The sequence below is a fragment of the Ambystoma mexicanum genome, chromosome 9 (assembly GCF_040938575.1).
Source record: "Ambystoma mexicanum isolate Mex_15411 chromosome 9, UKY_AmexF1_1, whole genome shotgun sequence".
NCBI classification, from domain to species: Eukaryota; Metazoa; Chordata; class Amphibia; order Caudata; family Ambystomatidae; genus Ambystoma; species Ambystoma mexicanum.
The window spans coordinates 650,386,288-650,404,689 of record NC_090931.1 but is presented as its reverse complement, the minus strand read 5'-3'; the positions used below and the strand labels follow the sequence as shown (position 1 = coordinate 650,404,689).

At 46.7% G+C, this 18,402-nt stretch overlaps 1 protein-coding gene across 3 annotated transcripts in view; it reads left to right on the top strand.

The window, feature by feature from the left end:
- The window catches only part of WDR81 (WD repeat domain 81), a 239,896-nt gene that overhangs the window by 37,149 nt on the left and 184,345 nt on the right, over positions 1 to 18,402 (top strand). For 2 of the 3 annotated variants that reach the window (XM_069615372.1, XM_069615371.1), the window contains exon 2: positions 12,570 to 16,154. The exons of the other annotated variant lie outside the window; for it this stretch is intronic. In XM_069615372.1, coding sequence (XP_069471473.1) covers positions 12,632 to 16,154 — 3,523 coding nt within the window. In that variant the 5' untranslated portion in view covers positions 12,570 to 12,631. The remainder of the gene's footprint in view (positions 1 to 12,569; positions 16,155 to 18,402) is intronic. 3 annotated transcript variants of the gene reach the window in all.

The following is an 18,402-nucleotide window of genomic DNA, read 5'->3' as shown; positions in this document are numbered from 1 at the left end:
CGTGCCTTTGTCTTTTGTCCCATGTGCGTGGAACCTCTCCTAGTTCCACGCTCGTGGCGGCGGTTGATCTTTGAAGGAGCAGGGAGCTTGGAGGGGATTGATGGTCACGGTGTACGGGTTGAAGAATAAAAAGAGTTGCACAACTTACCCGATTCTTCCGTTATTACAGACTGCATCTTTCCTGCCCTAAAAAGTCTTCACTGTCTCCCGGTTACTTCACTGATTAAATTCAAATCCCTCTGTATCTTACCCTTCATTGTACTTCACATGTTGCTCACCCATGAGCACCACAGCACCTACCCATTCCGCCTCCCTTCTGCACTTCGACGTTCTGAACACTCACAAGGCATAGTAGGTTTGTCCCCCCACGCCCCTACCCACTGTGTTTATTATTTCTTTATGTATTTAATTTGTATTAATTGTTTAATTGTCTCACATCCCCTTGTCCCCTCCCTGTTGCCCTGTGGGCGCTTTGAAACATTAGCACCCGGCACGCGCAACGGGAACATTGCGTGGTGATTGGCTCATTTGCGAGCCATACCACACGGTATTCCCTTTTGTGCCGTGCGTGCCGGCTACTCTGTTCCCGGCGAGGGGCGTGGCAGCCCCTCAGCCAATGAGGAGGCTCGAAACGGGGCAATCCCCGCTCTGAGCCTCCCCATGGCTGGTGGCTTCCTTCGTCCCCCGCCGGGGACTCGAGTAAGAATATTTTATTATTTTTCCTCCCACCCCACCCGACTTACCTTCTATCCTGCGATCTCCGGCGGGGGACGATGGAAACCTCCAGCTGTGTGGAGACTCGGGCCTATAACTACGGCCCCGGGGGCATTACCTGGGGCGGCATTGGCCCGTCACCTCGGGTCTTATTGCCACAGAATTTACTTCCTGTATAAGCGCCTACCAAGCAAACAATAAATGAATAACATGAATAACTAGTTCACCCAAGTACATGATAGAGAAATTAACAGGGCAGCCCAAAGGGGCAACCCAACCTAAGCCCAAAAGTTATAGGAAACTATAACTCCAATCATACACACTGGAGAGACATAAAAAGGTCACCCATAAAAAGAGTAAATGACTATGTGCGAGGGTGAAAAGATTCCGACTCACCTAGGGACAAGGTAAAATAACCAAATCCAAGCAAAAAGGCTTGGGGTTGACACAGGTAAGGAGGATTTATCATTTCCTTACTGAACATCTGGCATTTGAAACGCATTGGTTAGTAATCCTAATTGCCCAAAGTGCAAACCTTATTTTTCCACATTTCTGGATCCGCCCCAATCACCCCACCTCCCTTTTTTTCTTATCCCTTTTACTAGGGGCACTGATGGCTGTATCAGAACAGCCTTAAGATAAATGAATGGTGCTATTATGACGAAATTGACCAAATAGGAGTATATATGAAGATTAGGAAAATTAAGGTATGTATGACACTATGGATATAGAGATGAGTGAGAATGGATATAGTATATATATTTACAATTGGAAGAAAAATAAGGCTGAAAGGCATCAGCAATTAGAATAATATTGACACATTTGATTTATTTTGTCATAGAGAGTAGCTACAGGCAGTTCTCATGTGAGAGGCTGCATTAATTGAAGGATACGGTTCCATATATACGGAATGATGAACACCGGAAAACTAATCCAGATTACTATTTAAAGAAGGTATGTTAAAATTCCCTAATTTAAGAATTTCAATTAAGAACACTGAAACCTAACTGATTTCTCGCTAAATAAGCTATTGATCATGTTCCAGATATTGATACCAGTTTTGAGCAAACAAAGCAGCAAACTGGGTTTTGCAAATAGTTTAATATGGTGCGATAAGCTTTAGGAAATAGTTATAGTAAGCCTTGCTAAATGACACTTACTATATACACTTTTTTATGACACAAGGAAAAAGAAGGGACTGCATAATGATCGAAAAATAAGGGTTGCAATTGGGAGTACTGACCAATTTTTTTTCAAAAGCCCGTTCACCAAATAACAAACAAGCACCGAAGATGAAAACCGTAATACCAAAGCGATAGGTTGGTTTTACACACAAAGAAAATGGAAATGTAATGTATGCGTACACTTATTGGTGGTGGTTGCACAATCCATAACTTAATATGTATTGGTAGGACATAAACGTTTTTCTTTCTTCTTTTTACTACCAAGAGAAAACAATAATGACAATTAGCAGTGATGTTTGTATGTTTTTTTCTCCTCTACCCATGTTTTCTCTGTTCTGCCCTCCTGTTTCCCCTTGTTTTTTTGAATTTTTTGACTGGAATGTGTCAATTGTATATTATGCTGGGTAATGGGGAAAATAAAGTATTTTAATACTTCGGTTGAATTGAATGTTAATGTGTTGTTGTCATATAATATATTATATTATGTTGTAATATATTGAATATGTTGTAACTCAAAACAGCCCTCAAGAAGACCTTTTGAAAGGGTGAAACACGTGCAGGCTGTCCAAACACAATGTGTATATTTGAATAAAAACATTGTTCAAGAGTAATAATGTCATTTTTATAAATACAGAAAACGTATTGTGGTAGTGGCGCAAGTAGCCGATTAGGTTTCTTGTTTAGTCATGAAAGTTGTGGGTGCAGCTGCATAGCAGCCTCTTCCAGCAGGTAGGGTCTTTCAGTTTTCAGGTGCAGTAGACTCGCTAAATATTCTGGATCATTTGGTACACTACTTGTACAGACAAGAGACTTTAAGCACTGGGCTCTGGAATTTGCACATTATAAAAGGCAATTTTCCTTGTGGAAACTGTACAGCGTGCAAATTCACCTCTAAGATACAAACGTTTTCAATTGGGACCAAACAATGGGTACTAAAAGATTTAACTAACTGAAAAACTAATCAAGCAGTTTACTGCATACAGTGCCCATGTGGACTAAGATACGTAAGGGCAGACCATGCGAACGTACAGCACCAGAATCTCGGAACACAGATCAACAATTTGCTGCAAGAACATCACAGCATCTCTTTTAGATCATTACATTAACGCCCACCACTCTGCTAATGACATGTTTGGTGGATTGTGGAGAAAGTAAGAGGAAAACCCAATGTACAGAAAAGCCTTTTGGAAAAAGAATCGCGTTGGATACATGGCTTGGACACCTACAATTATAGTTTGAATGAACAAATCCTCCCAACTGCATACTAATCGGAAGTAGGGAGTCAACTGTCACCATCTAGCAACAGAGTTCTGTCCACACCATTGGATCCGTTCTAGGACTGCAATCTTTTACCTCCGTACACAGAGCCTTGCTAGATATGTCTAGCTGGGCTCTACCATAGGCCTCCACAATATCAGCCACCTGTCGACTTCTTCACAAATGGACATGCGGGACATGGCATGTGGATGTGACCCATACACCCATCCAATCAGTGCAGCTCCATCCTGGCTCCCCCCTTGATTCAGCCAGATGAGGATTGAGATGGGCGGAACATGCCCCCACCACAGCAGTGTCAACAGTCTCACCAGTTTTTCCTCTAAATGTGTTCCACATAAGAGATGGACCTTCTTCCACACTCTGTGTCGGACCTAGCGTCTCGGCACCATGGCAACGTCGCATAAGACATGCGCGTCACCCCCATGCCAAACCATTTAGAATCCAGTTTACAAATGCAGCGTTGGTTGCCCTAACGACTGTTCATACACAAACTCTGAGCGTCGGAGAAGACCATGACGGAGACCAAATCACGCACTCTCCAGACTTTGCCCGACACACGAAAGGTAGGGCTCATACTGTAGGACTGGTATTCTATCCCCCGGCCGCAGATGCTAGACCCGTTAGTGAGATGCATAATTTCAGCCCCACACTTGATCAGTGTCCCGACACTGATGTAGGTTTATTTCTGCTTTTTATTTTGTGTCTTCCTTTACCGGTGCCCCCCCACTGTCCACCAATAGGAACGCACTACCCCGGACCGCCAGTTATCCCATGTACTTGAAGATAGCAAGACATGTCGGGAACGAAGCAAACTCTGCCCACATTGGCGGGTGCATGCAATCAGGCATGCCCGAGCCGGCCGAAGAGCTACAGAGTCTCTTTCCCCACCGGGGGCAAGACATGGATTGCTAACCTGAGGGTAAGTGACCCATCTCTCTCTATAGAGATATATATAGTTTGACGCACATGTCTTATGCGTCGTTGCCATGGTGCCCAGACGCTAGGTCCGACACAGAGTGCGGAAGAAGGTCCATCTCTTGTGTGGAACACATTTAGAGGAAAAACTGGTGAGACTGTTGACACTGCTGTGGTGGGGGCATGTTCCGCCCATCTCAATCCTCATCTGGCTGAATCAAGGGGGGGAGCCAGGATGGAGCTGCACTGATTGGACGGGTGTATGGGTCATATCCACATGCCATGTCCCGCATGTCTATTTGTGAAGAAGTCGACAGGTGGCTGATATTGTGGAGGCCTATGGTAGAGTCCAGCTAGACATATCTAGCAAGGCTCTGTGTACGGAGGTAAAGAATTGCAGTCCTAGAACGGATCCAATGGTGTGGACAGAACTCTGTTGCTAGATGGTGCCAGTTGACTCCCTACTTCCGATTAGTATGCAGTTGGGAGGATTTGTTAATTCAAACTATAATTGTAGGTGTCCAAGCGATGTATCCAACATGATTCTTTTTCCAAAAGGCTTTTCTGTACATTGGGTTCTCCTCTTACTTTCTCCACAATCCACCAAACACGTCATTAGCAGAGTGGTGGGTGTTAATGTAATGATCTAAAAGAGGTGCTGTGATCTTCTTGCAGCAAATTTTTAATCTGTGTTCCGAGATTCTGGTGCTGTACATTCGCATGGTCTGCCCTACGTATCTTAGTCCACATGGGCACTGTATGCAGTAAACTGCTTGATTAGTTTTTCAGTTAGTTAAATCTTTTAGTACCCATTGTTCGGTCCCAATTGAAAACGTTTGTATCTTAGAGGTGAATTTGCACGCTGTACAGTTTCCACAAGGATAATTGCTTTTTATAATGTGCAAATTCCAGAGCCCAGTGCTTAAAGTCTCTTGTCTGTACAGGTAGTGTACCAAATGTTCCAGAATATTTAGAGAGTCTACTGCACCTGAAAACTGAAAGACCCTACCTGCTGGAAGAGGCTGCTATGCAGCTGAACCCACAACTTTCATGACTAAACAAGAAACCTAATCGGCTACTTGCGCCACTACCACAATATGTTTTCTGTATTCATAAAAATGACATGATTACTCTTGAACAATGTTTTTATTCAAATATACACATTGTGTTTGGACAGCCTGCACGTTTTTCACTCTTTCAAACGGTCTTCTTGAGGGCTGTTTTGAGTTACAACATATTCATATGACAACAACACATTAACATTCAATTCAACCGAAGTATTAAAATACTTTATTTTCCCCATTACCCAGCAAATATACAATTGACACATTCCAGTCAAAAAATATATATATGCATATATTTTCATGATTCCGTACTCACATGCACTTTTTACTTAACACACATATACATGCTCTCCACAGGGTCGTCCAATCCAAGCCATGAAGAAGGCGGTTCACATCATACAACACCGCTGAAAACGTGATACAAACGGGGACTATACACCTAGGAGTCGGTAGTCCCCGCTTTGACTCTCTAATGTTTTCCAGGATTCACGTCGGTAGACGGACTCTCCCCACTAACCCCTATAGATAGATGTTTACTTTGATAGGGGTATAGCATGTAGATCTAACACAACCTTGGAATTCATTCCATTTATGAAATTACGTTGAACTTTGTCAAAAAGCCACCAGGATAATAGAAAAAGCCCTCTGCACTATGTCTCATATAATCTGATTCACTTCCATCCCAATCTTTCTTTTTTCCTTTCATTCTTTCGTTTGTATTCCTGTTCATGGCATTTCAGCACCAGTGTCAGGAATCCAGCTAGGCAGTTGTATCTGTCTCCTCTGGTTGTAGGTCAAAGGATCGAATCAAAAGGATCTAAATACAATAGGGTCGGATCAAAAGGACTGAAAACAAAAGGGTTGAAATTATTTAATTTATTAATTTTTGTTTTTTTTGGGGGGTCCCCCCCAAATCCCCGTTTCTGGTGTAAAAATCACTTTTTTTTCCTATACAGAAACCCAAAAAAAAATGCACACTTAAAAAAATATAATTGGACCCTTTTGTTTTAGGTCCTATTGACTCGACCCCATTGCATTCGATCCTTTTGCATTCAATCCTTTGACCGGACATCGTCTCCTCTATGGACAGAATGGATTAATTTTACTTGAACCCATTCAGGGCCCAAACTTACCAATTCCAATGTTTGCATTTGTCTGCACTGTTTTATTTCATGTTTGTCAGTCTCGTCTACTTAAAATTGATTTACACTGTCTGAAGTTCTAGTGTTCAAAATACAAGCGATTGTTTATAACACCAGTAAAAATCAAATATTGTTAATAATTATCAGTTTTGCCTGACTAATCATTATATTCATTTCATGAATTTCTCTCCTAAACATTTTCTTGATGTTAAATACATCAAGTATATGGGTGCAAAAAGTGTAGGTGATTGGATCTTACATAGTGGGATTATGAAATTAGTAACCTACCCGGGCTCCTACAGATCATACTATGAATCGGTTTCTAATTTTCACATCCCAGAAGTATACATTTCTTTTGATGACGGTAGACTGTCTTGCCTGCAAGGTACAACAGAAAAAGCTTTGATGCATCATTTTCTTTGACTGCCATAATCTATATGTTCAGTCTTTCAAGCCACAATGCCCGACAAAGGCCAAGGGCTGATGGAGTTCTCTCTATTTCAAAACGCCCACTAGGTGCAACGGCGATGTTGAGTCACATTTCTTGCACATGTGGTGGTTGAGCCAGCTTGCCTCACCTCTAGATTGTTGTCACTTATGAACAGCAACCACACACCTAAAATGCGAGAACCGATAAATAGTTACTTTTTTAGTGCTGACTAGTAGCAGCATGAAGTGGATGCTGCTAGTGTGGCGTTGACTGCTGCTTACGTTATTGAAACTGCAGCCCTTGGATGAGCACTACTGTGTATGCCAGATGGGATGCCTGAGTCTGTTCTGCTACTCTTCCTCAGCCAGGCGAGCGAGCCAGAGCAGGAGGACAAGGTAAGGCAGTTCTGCAGAGAACACCACCCTCTTTGCAGGTTTTATGTTTTATGCGGAGTACTATGCTGGTGGGCATGGGGCACCTGAATTGAAGCCTGTCCTAAGAAACAGTCTTGGGGCAATGGCATCCAACTACCCCTCTTGTGTGTCAAGGCATGCATGCATTGAGTGGTTCATGACACAAAACACCCTGCCAGGACCATAACACAATGCAGAAGAATGGGCCTGAGGCTGGAGAGAGAGAGGAGCAGCAGCAGGTCTGCAGATTGTGGGGCGGGAAAGTGATTTCTCAGGCTGTGGGTATAGGAAGGAATCTGCAGAGTATAGTGGCAACATAGTGATTACGCTTCAAGGAGGGTGATAGTTGAAGGAGTCTAGGATGTGACCAATGGAACTCTGCTTGTTCTGGGCGCACAAGAAGGCGTGTGGCGTTATGGGTGCAGAAGAGGGATTCTGCAGTCGGGGGGGGGGAGGGGAGCAGGGGGATGGAGTAGTGGGCTGTTGGCAAGGATGGGACAGAGGTACTCTGTTTCATTGTTTGTGAATGAGGCCATATTCATGATGGAGAATATAAAGGGCTCCTTCAGCAAGGTGCAGCTGATGGTGGGGTTTGCAGGATGTTGGGGTGATGAATGGGCCTGCGGTGTGGTGGAGCGGATGAAGAGACCTGAAGGGGGTGGGAGGAGATGAAGGAGCCTGGAAGATTGAGGGCACTTGAGGGAATGTGGGGTGACATGATAGTATTTTTAGCCTGGGAAGCGGAAGAGGTGATCTGCTGGAAGTGTAACAGATGAGGAAATCTGATGGGGTGAAGGAAGGGCATGGGAGGAAGTCTGCCTGCTGTGGGGGAGCGGATCCAGGTATAAGTCTGTAACCGGGGAAAGGGCTGCCTTCAGTCTGGTGGAGTGTCATGTGAAAGAGTGTGCAGGCTAAAAGAGGGCCAGAGGAGGGAGTGTTGAAGTTAAGGGAGGGGCCATGGAGGTGGTCTGCTGGCTGTGAGTTGGATCGGAGACATGGTCTGCAGGTTGGTGGAGGGGCAAGGAAGGTCGTTTGCAGGCTTTGGAAGAGGTGGAAGAGGAAGTCTACATGCCTAGAGGTAGAGGCAGCCTTCAGACCAGTTGCAAAAGAATGTCCGCAGGCTGGGAGCCTTGAAAAAGTTGGTAAATAATAGGAGCCACCTCAGCCTTACTGTGGGGAGGGTAAAACAGGGTGTCTGCAGAATGGGTCAGTTGAAGAACTGATGACAGAGATAATCTCTATCCTAGTGCATTGACAGAAATGTGGAAGTGTAGCGATAATCTGCTGGCCACAGGCTCAGATCTAGGGGTCTGCAGTTTTATTTATTGTTTATTTATATAGCGCTTATACAAGTGCTTCAAAGCGTTTCAAGGAGGGAAGGGAACAAGGGAATACAGTAACCATTCTTAGGCCTTGAATATTCCGAATGATATAAACAGAAAAACTAGCGTACTAGGCCTGACATATTTTCTCCTAGTGCAAGTGCATGAAGTGGTACAGTTGAGACCAAGCTCGTGAGGGGGGTCGGGGGAGAACGGTGGGTGAGCAGACAAATTAACTGGTCCTAGTGCATTCAGGTCATGCTTACATAAAGACAGAGGTGCAGAGAGGGGAGGGGAGGGTGAGGGGGAACAAAAGTCCAGTCCAGCAGGGCCCTGGGTTAAGTGCAGAGAGGTTCCCCCACTCAAGGAGCAAAAGCTGAAAGTGCAGTAATAGTGAACAAAGTGCAGCGGCCCGGAGGCAAGTGCAAGAGACTGGCGTGGGAGCCTGGGACCTGTAGGCTCTGGAGGTGAACCACTCATAAAAAACTGAACAGAGTTAGGGAAGAGAAGGATGGTGGAGACAAGAGAAAGGAGGTTAGCAGGGGAGAGGAAGAGACAAGGCGGAAGAGAAGAGGAAGGTATTGAGGCATTTCCTGAACTTAAGGTGCTCCAGCTCAAGACCGAGAGAGGCAAGGAGGCTGTTGCAGAGGGAAGCACCTGCAGAGGATAAAGATCAACCCCCAAATCTGTTTGTGAAAGCGGCTCACCCTCAGAGAGTTGGAGGAGGACAAGCAGAGGGCTCTAGAGGGAGAGTAATTAGGAAGAGAGCATTGTAGCTAGTGCAGGTCCTGGCCCCAGAAAGCCTTGTGGATTATGCAGAGGGTCTTGAACTTGCTCCTTGCAGCCACCCGAAGCTAGTGGAAGGATTTCAGCGCCGGAGAGATGCAGTCCCAGGGCTTGAGGTCAATGATAAGTCTTGCAGTTATGTTCTGGATGAGTTGTAGAGGACGGAGAGTAGAAGTAGGAAGATTGAGAAAGAGGCTGTTGCATCAGTTCAGCCTAGAGAGAACCAGGGTTCTCGAGGTGATGAGCTTCTGGGGGAAAGTGAGAAAAGGTAGAATACCCCTGAGGAGGTGCAGTTGGTAGTTGGACTTTTTGGAGATGTCTGAGATGTGAGAAGAGAAGGAAAGCGTGGAGTCGAAGATGACCCCAAGATTTGTTGCCTCATTGGTAGGTGAGGGCGTAGGGCCAAGATAGGCAGGCCAGTGAGAAAGTGGGAAGGTGGGAGCAGGGGTCCCAGTGAGGACGATCTCTGCTTACTGGCATTAAGGCAGAGATCATTGGCTGCACACCAAGCCTGAAGCGCAGATAGACAGTCAGGGATGAGCGAGGAGGAGGCCAAGGGTAGCTTGATAAAGAGCTGTGTGTCATCTGCATAACACTGAAAGTTAGAGGTAAAGGTAGAGATCCTTTGGGCCAAGGGGGCCATGTAGATACTGAAGAACCAGGGGGAAAGATTAGATCCCTGGGGGACACCCCAAGTAGAGAGAGTGCTAGAGGAGATAAAGGGCCTGAGTTCTCCTGGGAGGGCCGATCGGAGAGAAAGGAGGTGAGCCACGCCAGGGCCTGATTTGTGATGCCCAGGGTATCACGGAGATGGGGGGATGTTGTGGTTTATCGTATCGGAAGCAGAAGAGCGGCTGAGAGGACAGAGGGAGAGTTGGAGTCAAGATTTGAGAGCAGGTCTTCCCGGGTGTTCAGAACAGCAGTTTCCGTGCCTCTGGATGCTCTAAAAGCAGACTGATGGTCATGGAGACAACCAACAGATTCAGTATGGAGGGTAAATTGAGTGATAGCCAGCTTCTCCAGGAGTTTCCCCAGGAAAGGGGTGATGGAGATCGGACGATAGTTTGCCAGAATGGACGGGTCGACAGAGGGTTTTTTGAGCATAGGGTGCACAAGAGCGTGCTTGAGAGTAAAGGGGAAAACTCCAGTGGCGAAAGAGCGGTTGCAGAGGTAGGTCAGCCAGGGCTGTGGTGAGTGTCAATGTTGTCCTTGATGGTTTTGGAGCGGCAGGGGTCCAACTGTTTGGAGGAGGCTTTCATAGACCAGACTTGTCTAGTGACCTCATCAGGTGTGACAGGGGAGAGGGAGGAGATAAGTGGCGGAGGGGTGGGGGTGGCCGAGGGGAGCTGAAGAGATGTTGGTGCAGTGGGAGGAGCAGAAAAGAGAGAGGGCAGAATGTCCTCTGTTTTGGTGGTGAGGTGTGTGGCCAGGGCCAAGCAAAGGGCCTGGGTAGGTATAGTAGAGGGTGCGGCTGTGGTAGGGTTGGCCAGTTCCTTGCAGACTTTGAAGAGTTTGGCCGTGTTCTTAGATGCTGCGGCGATGCAGGCTTGAATGTAGACTTTTCTTGGAGCGGGTGCAGAGTCTGTATTGCCTTTGAAGAAGACGGCAGGCCAGTTTGTCAGAGGGATTACCTGACGATCCCCATTTCCAGTCCGCTGCTCTGCACTTGCGTTTAAGGGCAGCCAGATCGGAGTCATACCAGTAGCTGCACATTTTGGCAGGCTTCAGTCGGACCATCATGGCAGGGGCAAGAATGTCAAGAGTTTTGGAGATGGAACCATAAAAGTGAGAAGAGAGAAGAGAATGATCAGTCTATGAGAGTGGAGTAGTGAGAGGAATAGAGTGGGATGTCTGTGATGATGAGGGTATCTAAGGTGTGCCAGCAGTGTGCATTAGACCAGAGAGTAGAATGGAAAGAGAAAGGGAGTCAAATAGGTTTCAGAAAGGTCCTGAAGAGTCAGCAGAGTCAAGATGGATGTTCAGATCCCCCAGAAAGAGGAGTTGGGAAGAGGAGGAGAGGCAGAAAGAGGCCAGGTCAGCCCATTCCGAGAGGAAGAGGGCAGACTGGCCCGTTGCCCGATAAAAGGTGGTCAGAGGGAGAGAGGTGACGGGTGAGAGAGAGCCTTCAAAGGAGGAGTAGACCTGAGTGGGAATAATGGAAACAGGGATCCACTCAGGGAAGATCAAGGCTACTTCACCTCCTGTCCTGAATGGCCAGAGTTTCAAGGCACATGAAGCGGTCTGCAAGGTAGTGGTGGGATGTTCAGGTTGGGGTGAGGACATAGGCAGGAGTCTGCATGCTGGGGCAGAGGAGGGAGTTTGAAGATTGGAGGAAAACCAGGGGGATGGGCAGTGCTTAATTTGTGTGAACATATTTTCTAGCACGATTGTGACACTGGGCTGACCGTTCCCCTCCATTGCTGCCACCACACACAGCTGCTCCCCCCAAGTTTCAACACATTTGGGGTTAAACTACAGCTCGCACCTGCTCATTGGGGTTGATAGATGCTCTGGCTATCATTACTTCATAATCAGTATGAGTCTGAGACAATAAGCGCCAGGGCTCTGAAATTAGTGCCAGGGCCGAGCCCTGGCAAACAACCCCGACAAATTAAGCACTCAGATGGGTGAAGGAGGGAATCTGCAGGCTGAGAGAAGAGAAAGGAGAACTCTGCAGCCTCTGAAAGGGGCAGCGCAGTCCACCTAAAGGCTAGGGAATGGGCAGAGGTGGCTGTGTAGAGGCTGTGGTGGAGGACAGAGAATGGTGTCCCTAGACTTGTGGGGTACAGGGGAGAGTCTCTGAGCTTGTGGGGGGGGGAATATGCAGACCAGCGTGGGTAGTGTGGGTGGGGGTGAGTGCAGGCTTGGGAGAAGGGGATGAAGGAGGTGGGTGTTTTGGCAAGAATATGGTAAGTGGAGGACTTTTGGTGGCAGGTTATGGAGGGAGATTTTGACAAATGTGCAGGCTGTGGGCAGAGGAGAGTCTGTACGTTTAGGTGGGCTGAGAAGAGACAGCATATTTTGATTAGCATAATATAGAGTCTGCAGGTGGGGGGCAAGCAATGGACGGAGTCTCCAAGCTACTTGATGTGCCTGTTGCAATTTTGTAGGTGCAATGAAACTCAAAATCTGTCCCTTGCCTATATAATATAGGTAGCATGGCTCACAGTGCAAAAGCTCTGTGCCTTATGCTAATACACCTAGTGTGTCTTTTTGTGTTGAAACCGAAGGGTCAAAAGGCTAACAATAGGAGCAAGAGGCAATGTTTTCTGCTGTCAGCTTCTCCCCATCTAACATCTTGACATTTGTTTTTTCCCACAGCTGGAGCTGCAGAATGCACAGAAGACACAGAGTTTGACTCCAACACCCTGTCATGCACCGACATGGAGTGGCTGGTGACTAGGGTGGAGAGTGAGCTGAAAATCGACTCGAGACAGCTGACCATTACTGCTGAAGCGACACATGTCACTGCCTTTGTTCCTCTAAAATGGTTGCTTAGCCTAAAGGAGCGGAAGGTCCTGCCCAATCATTGCCCAAGACCGGAGGGGTTGAGTGACGTGGAAGTGCAGACATTTTTGCATCGGTCTGTGCTGAAGTTGCCAGCGGGTTGGACTAGAGTTGAAATTTGTGGTTTAAGAAAAGAGAGGCTGGCCTATCTGCTGACGATTAATGATGATTTGCAAGAGGAAAGGGTAGATGGTTCTGGGACTTTTGTCGGATTCATGCAAAATGTGGCATCTCAGAACTACAGAAACCTTTGGCAAAAAGCCCATACACTATATGTGCAGCCGTACCAGGCCACTGGCGTTAGGTCAAAGGTGCATGCCGTAGATGCTCTAAAAAGGGCTCTGATGAAGGTTTATGGCCTCCATTTTCTTCCAGTGGACAAAGGCACATCTTGTCTCTCACCTGCTAAAGACTGTGTCCCTATATCGAAGGGAGATCCTTCCTGCCCCAACATCCTTCGTGCCGACGCCTTATTGGAATCTTCTCATATGCTGTATGTCGTCCAACCATTTGTGCAGTATTCCTTATATGATATTGTTACCTTCAGCCCTGCAAAGCTAGCCAACAGTCATGCCAAGGTCCTTTTTATCCTCTTCCACATCCTGCAGGCGATGAAGGCCTTCCATGCAGCTGGTCTGGCCTGTGGGGCATTGTCCATGCGTAACGTGGTGGTGGATGAGAAACTGTGTAGTCAGTTGCGGATAAACTTGAATGAGTTTGAGAGGGCACCACCAAACAAGGACAAACTGAAAGAGGAAGAAGCTAAAGAATACGGCTCTGTTACAGGTACAGGAGGGTCATGCTCCACTTGTCAGGAAGAGCTGTGCAGATTAGTGGTGGGGTGGGTGCATGGGCAGGTCACCAACTTTGACTATCTAATGGAACTCAACCGGTTAGCGGGACGCAGAGAAGGTGATCCCAATTATCACCCGGTCCTGCCCTGGGTGGTGGATTTTACCACTAAAAATGGCAGGTTCCGGGACCTCCGGAAATCTAAGTTCAGGCTCAACAAGGGGGACAAGCAGTTGGAGTTTACCTATGAGATGACTGAGCAAGCCTTTGCCACCGTTGGGTCAGCTGGGGAGCAGCCCCATGTGCCCCACCACATCTCGGATGTTTTGTCTGACATCACATATTATGTTTACAAGGCAAGGAGGACCCCAAAGAGTGTTTTATGCTGCCATGTTCGTTCCCAGTGGGAGCCCCATGAATATCCAGCTAGCATGGAGCGCATGCAGAGCTGGACACCTGACGAGTGCATCCCTGAGTTCTACACAGATCCCACCATCTTTCGATCCATTCACCCTGATCTGCCTGACCTTGACATCCCGGCTTGGTGCGGTTCTTACGAGGAGTTTATCGATGTTCATCGGGCTCTGCTGGAGAGCAGGGAGGTGTCTCGTGATCTTCACCACTGGATCGACCTTACCTTTGGGTACAAGTTGTCAGGAAAAGAAGCAATCAAGGAGAAAAATGTTTGCCTGCACCTTGTGGATAACCACACACATTTAGCCAGCTGTGGGGTAGTGCAGGTTTTTCAACAGCCCCATCCCAAACGCTTGCTGGGGCCTGGACACATTCCTTTTGAGGCTCCTTCTATCACAAGAACAGTAATTCAGAGCATGAGGGAAATGGTTGTCGGAGAGGACACCCGGGATCACTTGGCCTGCAGAGTTAATGGACTGGTTTTGGAGGCTACTGCCTGTGAAACATCCTGGGTCTCTGACAAAGTGAACATGGCTGACGAAGATCTGGAACAAGGTATGGAGGCTCTAGAATCCATCTCTGCTGCCAACCGAGCTGGAGAGCAGCCAAGCAGGCCGCTCTCCAGTCAAGTCTCAAACTTTTCTTCTTTCCCAGTCGACACTAGGACTCTGGGAACCAGGTCTAACCACAAAAAGGCTGGTGTCTGGGACCAATTGGAATGGGACGAGCAGAAGCTCCTGCTTCCTGAGGCCTTCAACCCCACACAGGCCCTTGAGGAGCTAGAGATGCTAGATAACTTTTTAGTTAAGGGTCTGCATGGAGAAATCCAACCAACAAAGCAGCCCCCTCTGGAACGTCAACAGAGCCTGCTTGACTTTTTCCAGCGTGACATGCAGGCCTTGGGGGTAATGATCGCTGAGGTGATCTACGCACCCAGGATGCGAGCGCTACAACCAAAGGCATCCTTGCTGCACCGTTTTCTGACTGCGCGCAAGCTTTGCAGATACCATGGGAAGGAGATACCAGCCCCTCTGATGCATGTTCTGGAGACCTTGCTGGAGCTGCACACCCCAGAGAAAACTCTGTTGAAGAATCTGCCTGCCAGTAACTGTGCTTCCCTTTTTGATTACAAACTCATTTGCAAGGGCCTTCCCCCTCCATGCCCTTCCCAGCTTCTCAGTCCCTTCTGCTCTATCATTCCTTTCCCGTCATACTTTCTGTCTCTTCATAAATTCATTTCCATTTATCAGTCAAGGAGAGTGGAAGATGAGACCCAGGGGCGGGAGCTTGTGTTTCAGCTCTGGCAGCTGCTGGCTGACATTATCAGCGAGATTACACCAGAGGGATTGGAAATCCTGCTTCCCTTCATCCTTTCCCTGATGTCTGAAGAGAACACGGCTGTCTATGCTGCCTGGTATCTCTTTGAGCCCATAGCCAAAGCTCTGGGTCCTCGGAATGCCAACAAGTACCTACTGAAGCCACTGATCGGCGCTTACGAGAATCCCTCCTACCTGCATGGAAGGTTTTACCTCTATACAGACTGTTTTGTGGCACAGTTAATTGTACGTTTGGGTCTACATCCTTTCCTCTCCAACCTTCTCCCGCACGTCCTTCAGATTTTGGTGGGCATAGAGAGCCTGAAGGAGGAGAGCACCTCCCTGGCTGGAGGTGCCGAAGACGAGGAGAGTGGGGTGGGGAGTCCAGCAACCTGTTCCTTTGGCGAAGAGAGGAGTGACGGCGAGCTCAACTCATCCGGTTTGGAGCTCCTGGACTATACGTCTGGGGTCAGCTTTCATGACCAGGCTGACCTGACCGAGAATGAGGATTTCCAAAATGGGCTCTATGTTGAGGAGTCTCTACAGGAGCAGGAGTCCCTCAGCCTAGGAAGACTAAGTGATAGAAGCAGCGCCAGCGAGATCTCTCTCGGGGAGGAGAAGCCGGCTGATGGGGATTCCCTAAAGGAGAAGAGCAGCTTAAAGTCGGAGGACAGCAGCCAGGACTTAAAACAGAGCGAGGATTCTGAGGAAGAGGATGAACCTGATGCAGCCACTGTTGTCCCTTTAGAGCCTCCGGTTTCGCTGACCATGCACACCAACGCAGAGGCCATCTTGACTGAGGATGCAGATACAAAAGAGCAAGTGGAACCAGAGCTTAATGGGCAATCGGATGAAAAAGAACACCAGATCCTTTTGGGTAGGAACAGTTTTGTGTACCTTTTTGTAAGTAACTGAATGAGTGTTTTGTCTTTATGATGTCTCTGTGGGGTTGGTGGGATTGGTAGCTGATGGGAGGAACGTGAGACATCGACCCAGTTCCACATAAAAGATTCACCACTCTGGGATCTACCTTGCCACCAATTTATTAATACAGATTAATTGGCGTTTTCCATTACACACCTTTCAGGACACATTTCTTGGACGGTTTGCATGAATTTTTACCATTGTTTTGGTATGCTTACTGTGTGAGAGCAGCATTCTGAAATGCAAACTGCAGTAAACGCCTCTCTTCAATCATTATTGGCACATGCATTACACGGGCCGAATGTTATGACAGGGATATAAAGAGTATGTTTTGTTCCGCTGCAGCATCCCCAAATAAAGAGGGCTCTGGCTATCTTCAATACGCCTATTTTGGCCGACCCGCTCCAGGCTCTGTTATAAAGTAGTGTCCGCATCGCTCTCCCTGTTCCTTCCTCATAACTTTTCATCCTTTGCCGTTATTCCCCCGGCCATGCCTTGACTCTGGCACTGGTCCTCCGTTACAGCTACATGGTAGAGTGTGTTCTGGGTGTCTTCCCGCCCTGCCCCCACCATGATGGGAAGGCATAGATGGAAACATCAACATGGACGTTTGATTACTGTAAGCGAAATACATTGTGTCCTGGTGGGAAGTAATTTTAATCAAAATACTACATTAAATTATTTGCACATGATGTTTGGGGCAGACATGGATATAATTAACAGTTTGAATTAATGTACATATTTAAAAAAGCTTTGAAGTCCTACATATTCATACTGACATCATAATTGTGCCTGTACTATTTAGCGATAAAGCAGTGAGTCAAATCACATCTTTGTACATCATTACAGTGACAAAACTTTAAAATGTATAAATGCAATATTCAACACCATTTTAACAGCAGGCTACAGTAATTTAATGCTAAAAGACAAAGCATGATGGTGGGCTATAGTCCACTGTATGGACAAGGAAATGCACTTTTAGACTACTGTGGTGGTGAATTGGCACATTACAAAAGCATATTAACATAACATAAAATATAACATACAAACTACAGATAGATGACACGTCAAAGTAGTATATCTAAGTAATTATTTTTTAACATTGATTTGAGGTGTGTGTGTGGTCTTCAGGAGACAGCCTCTTGGAATTAGAGGAGTCTCAGAGTTTTATTGAAAGAGTTAGTCCTTCTTTGTTATTACCTTGGACTGTTAATAAACACACGTTTGTAGTGCCATTCATGCAGAAGTGGGAGAAATCATGGATGGGGCTGAACCAGAGGGTCTGACTTGGCTGTTAGAGCCCAAAACAAAACAAGCCAAGCTGGCAAAAGATCACATGCAAGGTCCCCCGCCTCCCCTCCCACTAACACAAACCCCATACCTGGTGTCCTGCCTTCCCTTCGCCCCCAACACATAACCCATGCATAGGGTCCCCTCCCTCCCTCCACTACCCAACAACACAAAACCCATATCTGGTGTCCAACCCTTCCCACCCTACAAAATAAATTCCTGGCATTCTGCCCACCTCCACCCTCACAATATAAAGCCCATACCGTTCTGTCCCAATTTTGTCAAGTGTGCCATAGTATGATTAAACAATTATTTTCCTAGGATCACACACTTTATTTAAGAGGTGGAGGTGGGAATTGAGCCCAGTCTGCAGTTGCGAGCAACACCTCTTCTCGGCGCTAGCTGATAAAAAAATATTTACTAATGTATGGCTTTAAAGAGCCAAAATAGTACTCTGTTTTGCAGAGAGATGACTTGAAAAGTGCACGAGTCATGTTGTAAACATAACTGATAATTAGTAAGGTGGTAGCTTTACTTGTTCCATCTGTAATGGATACTACAGACAGAATGCAAAGTTAATTTGTGTATCTGGATATTGACCTGCTTAGGGTGCATGGGATGTTTTTTAGTTGTTTTTTAGTTGGACGAAGCATTTTTAAGAGGAGTGGCTAAACATTTCTCTGGGTGCATTTTGGTGGGCATCCCATTCCTTTGTGATGGTATTCTTAAGCAGAGTTGTCATATAGACATGTGTGTTGTGTTGTGTGTGTGTGTGTGTGCCATAAGTGACATCACAGGAAGGGGGGGAGAACTACCCCCAAAAGGTAAGTAGGAAGTACATGGAGGTCGAAGGGTGCTAGGCGGCAGATGCATTTGTTTTATTTTTTAAGATGGGCATACAAATACTCACA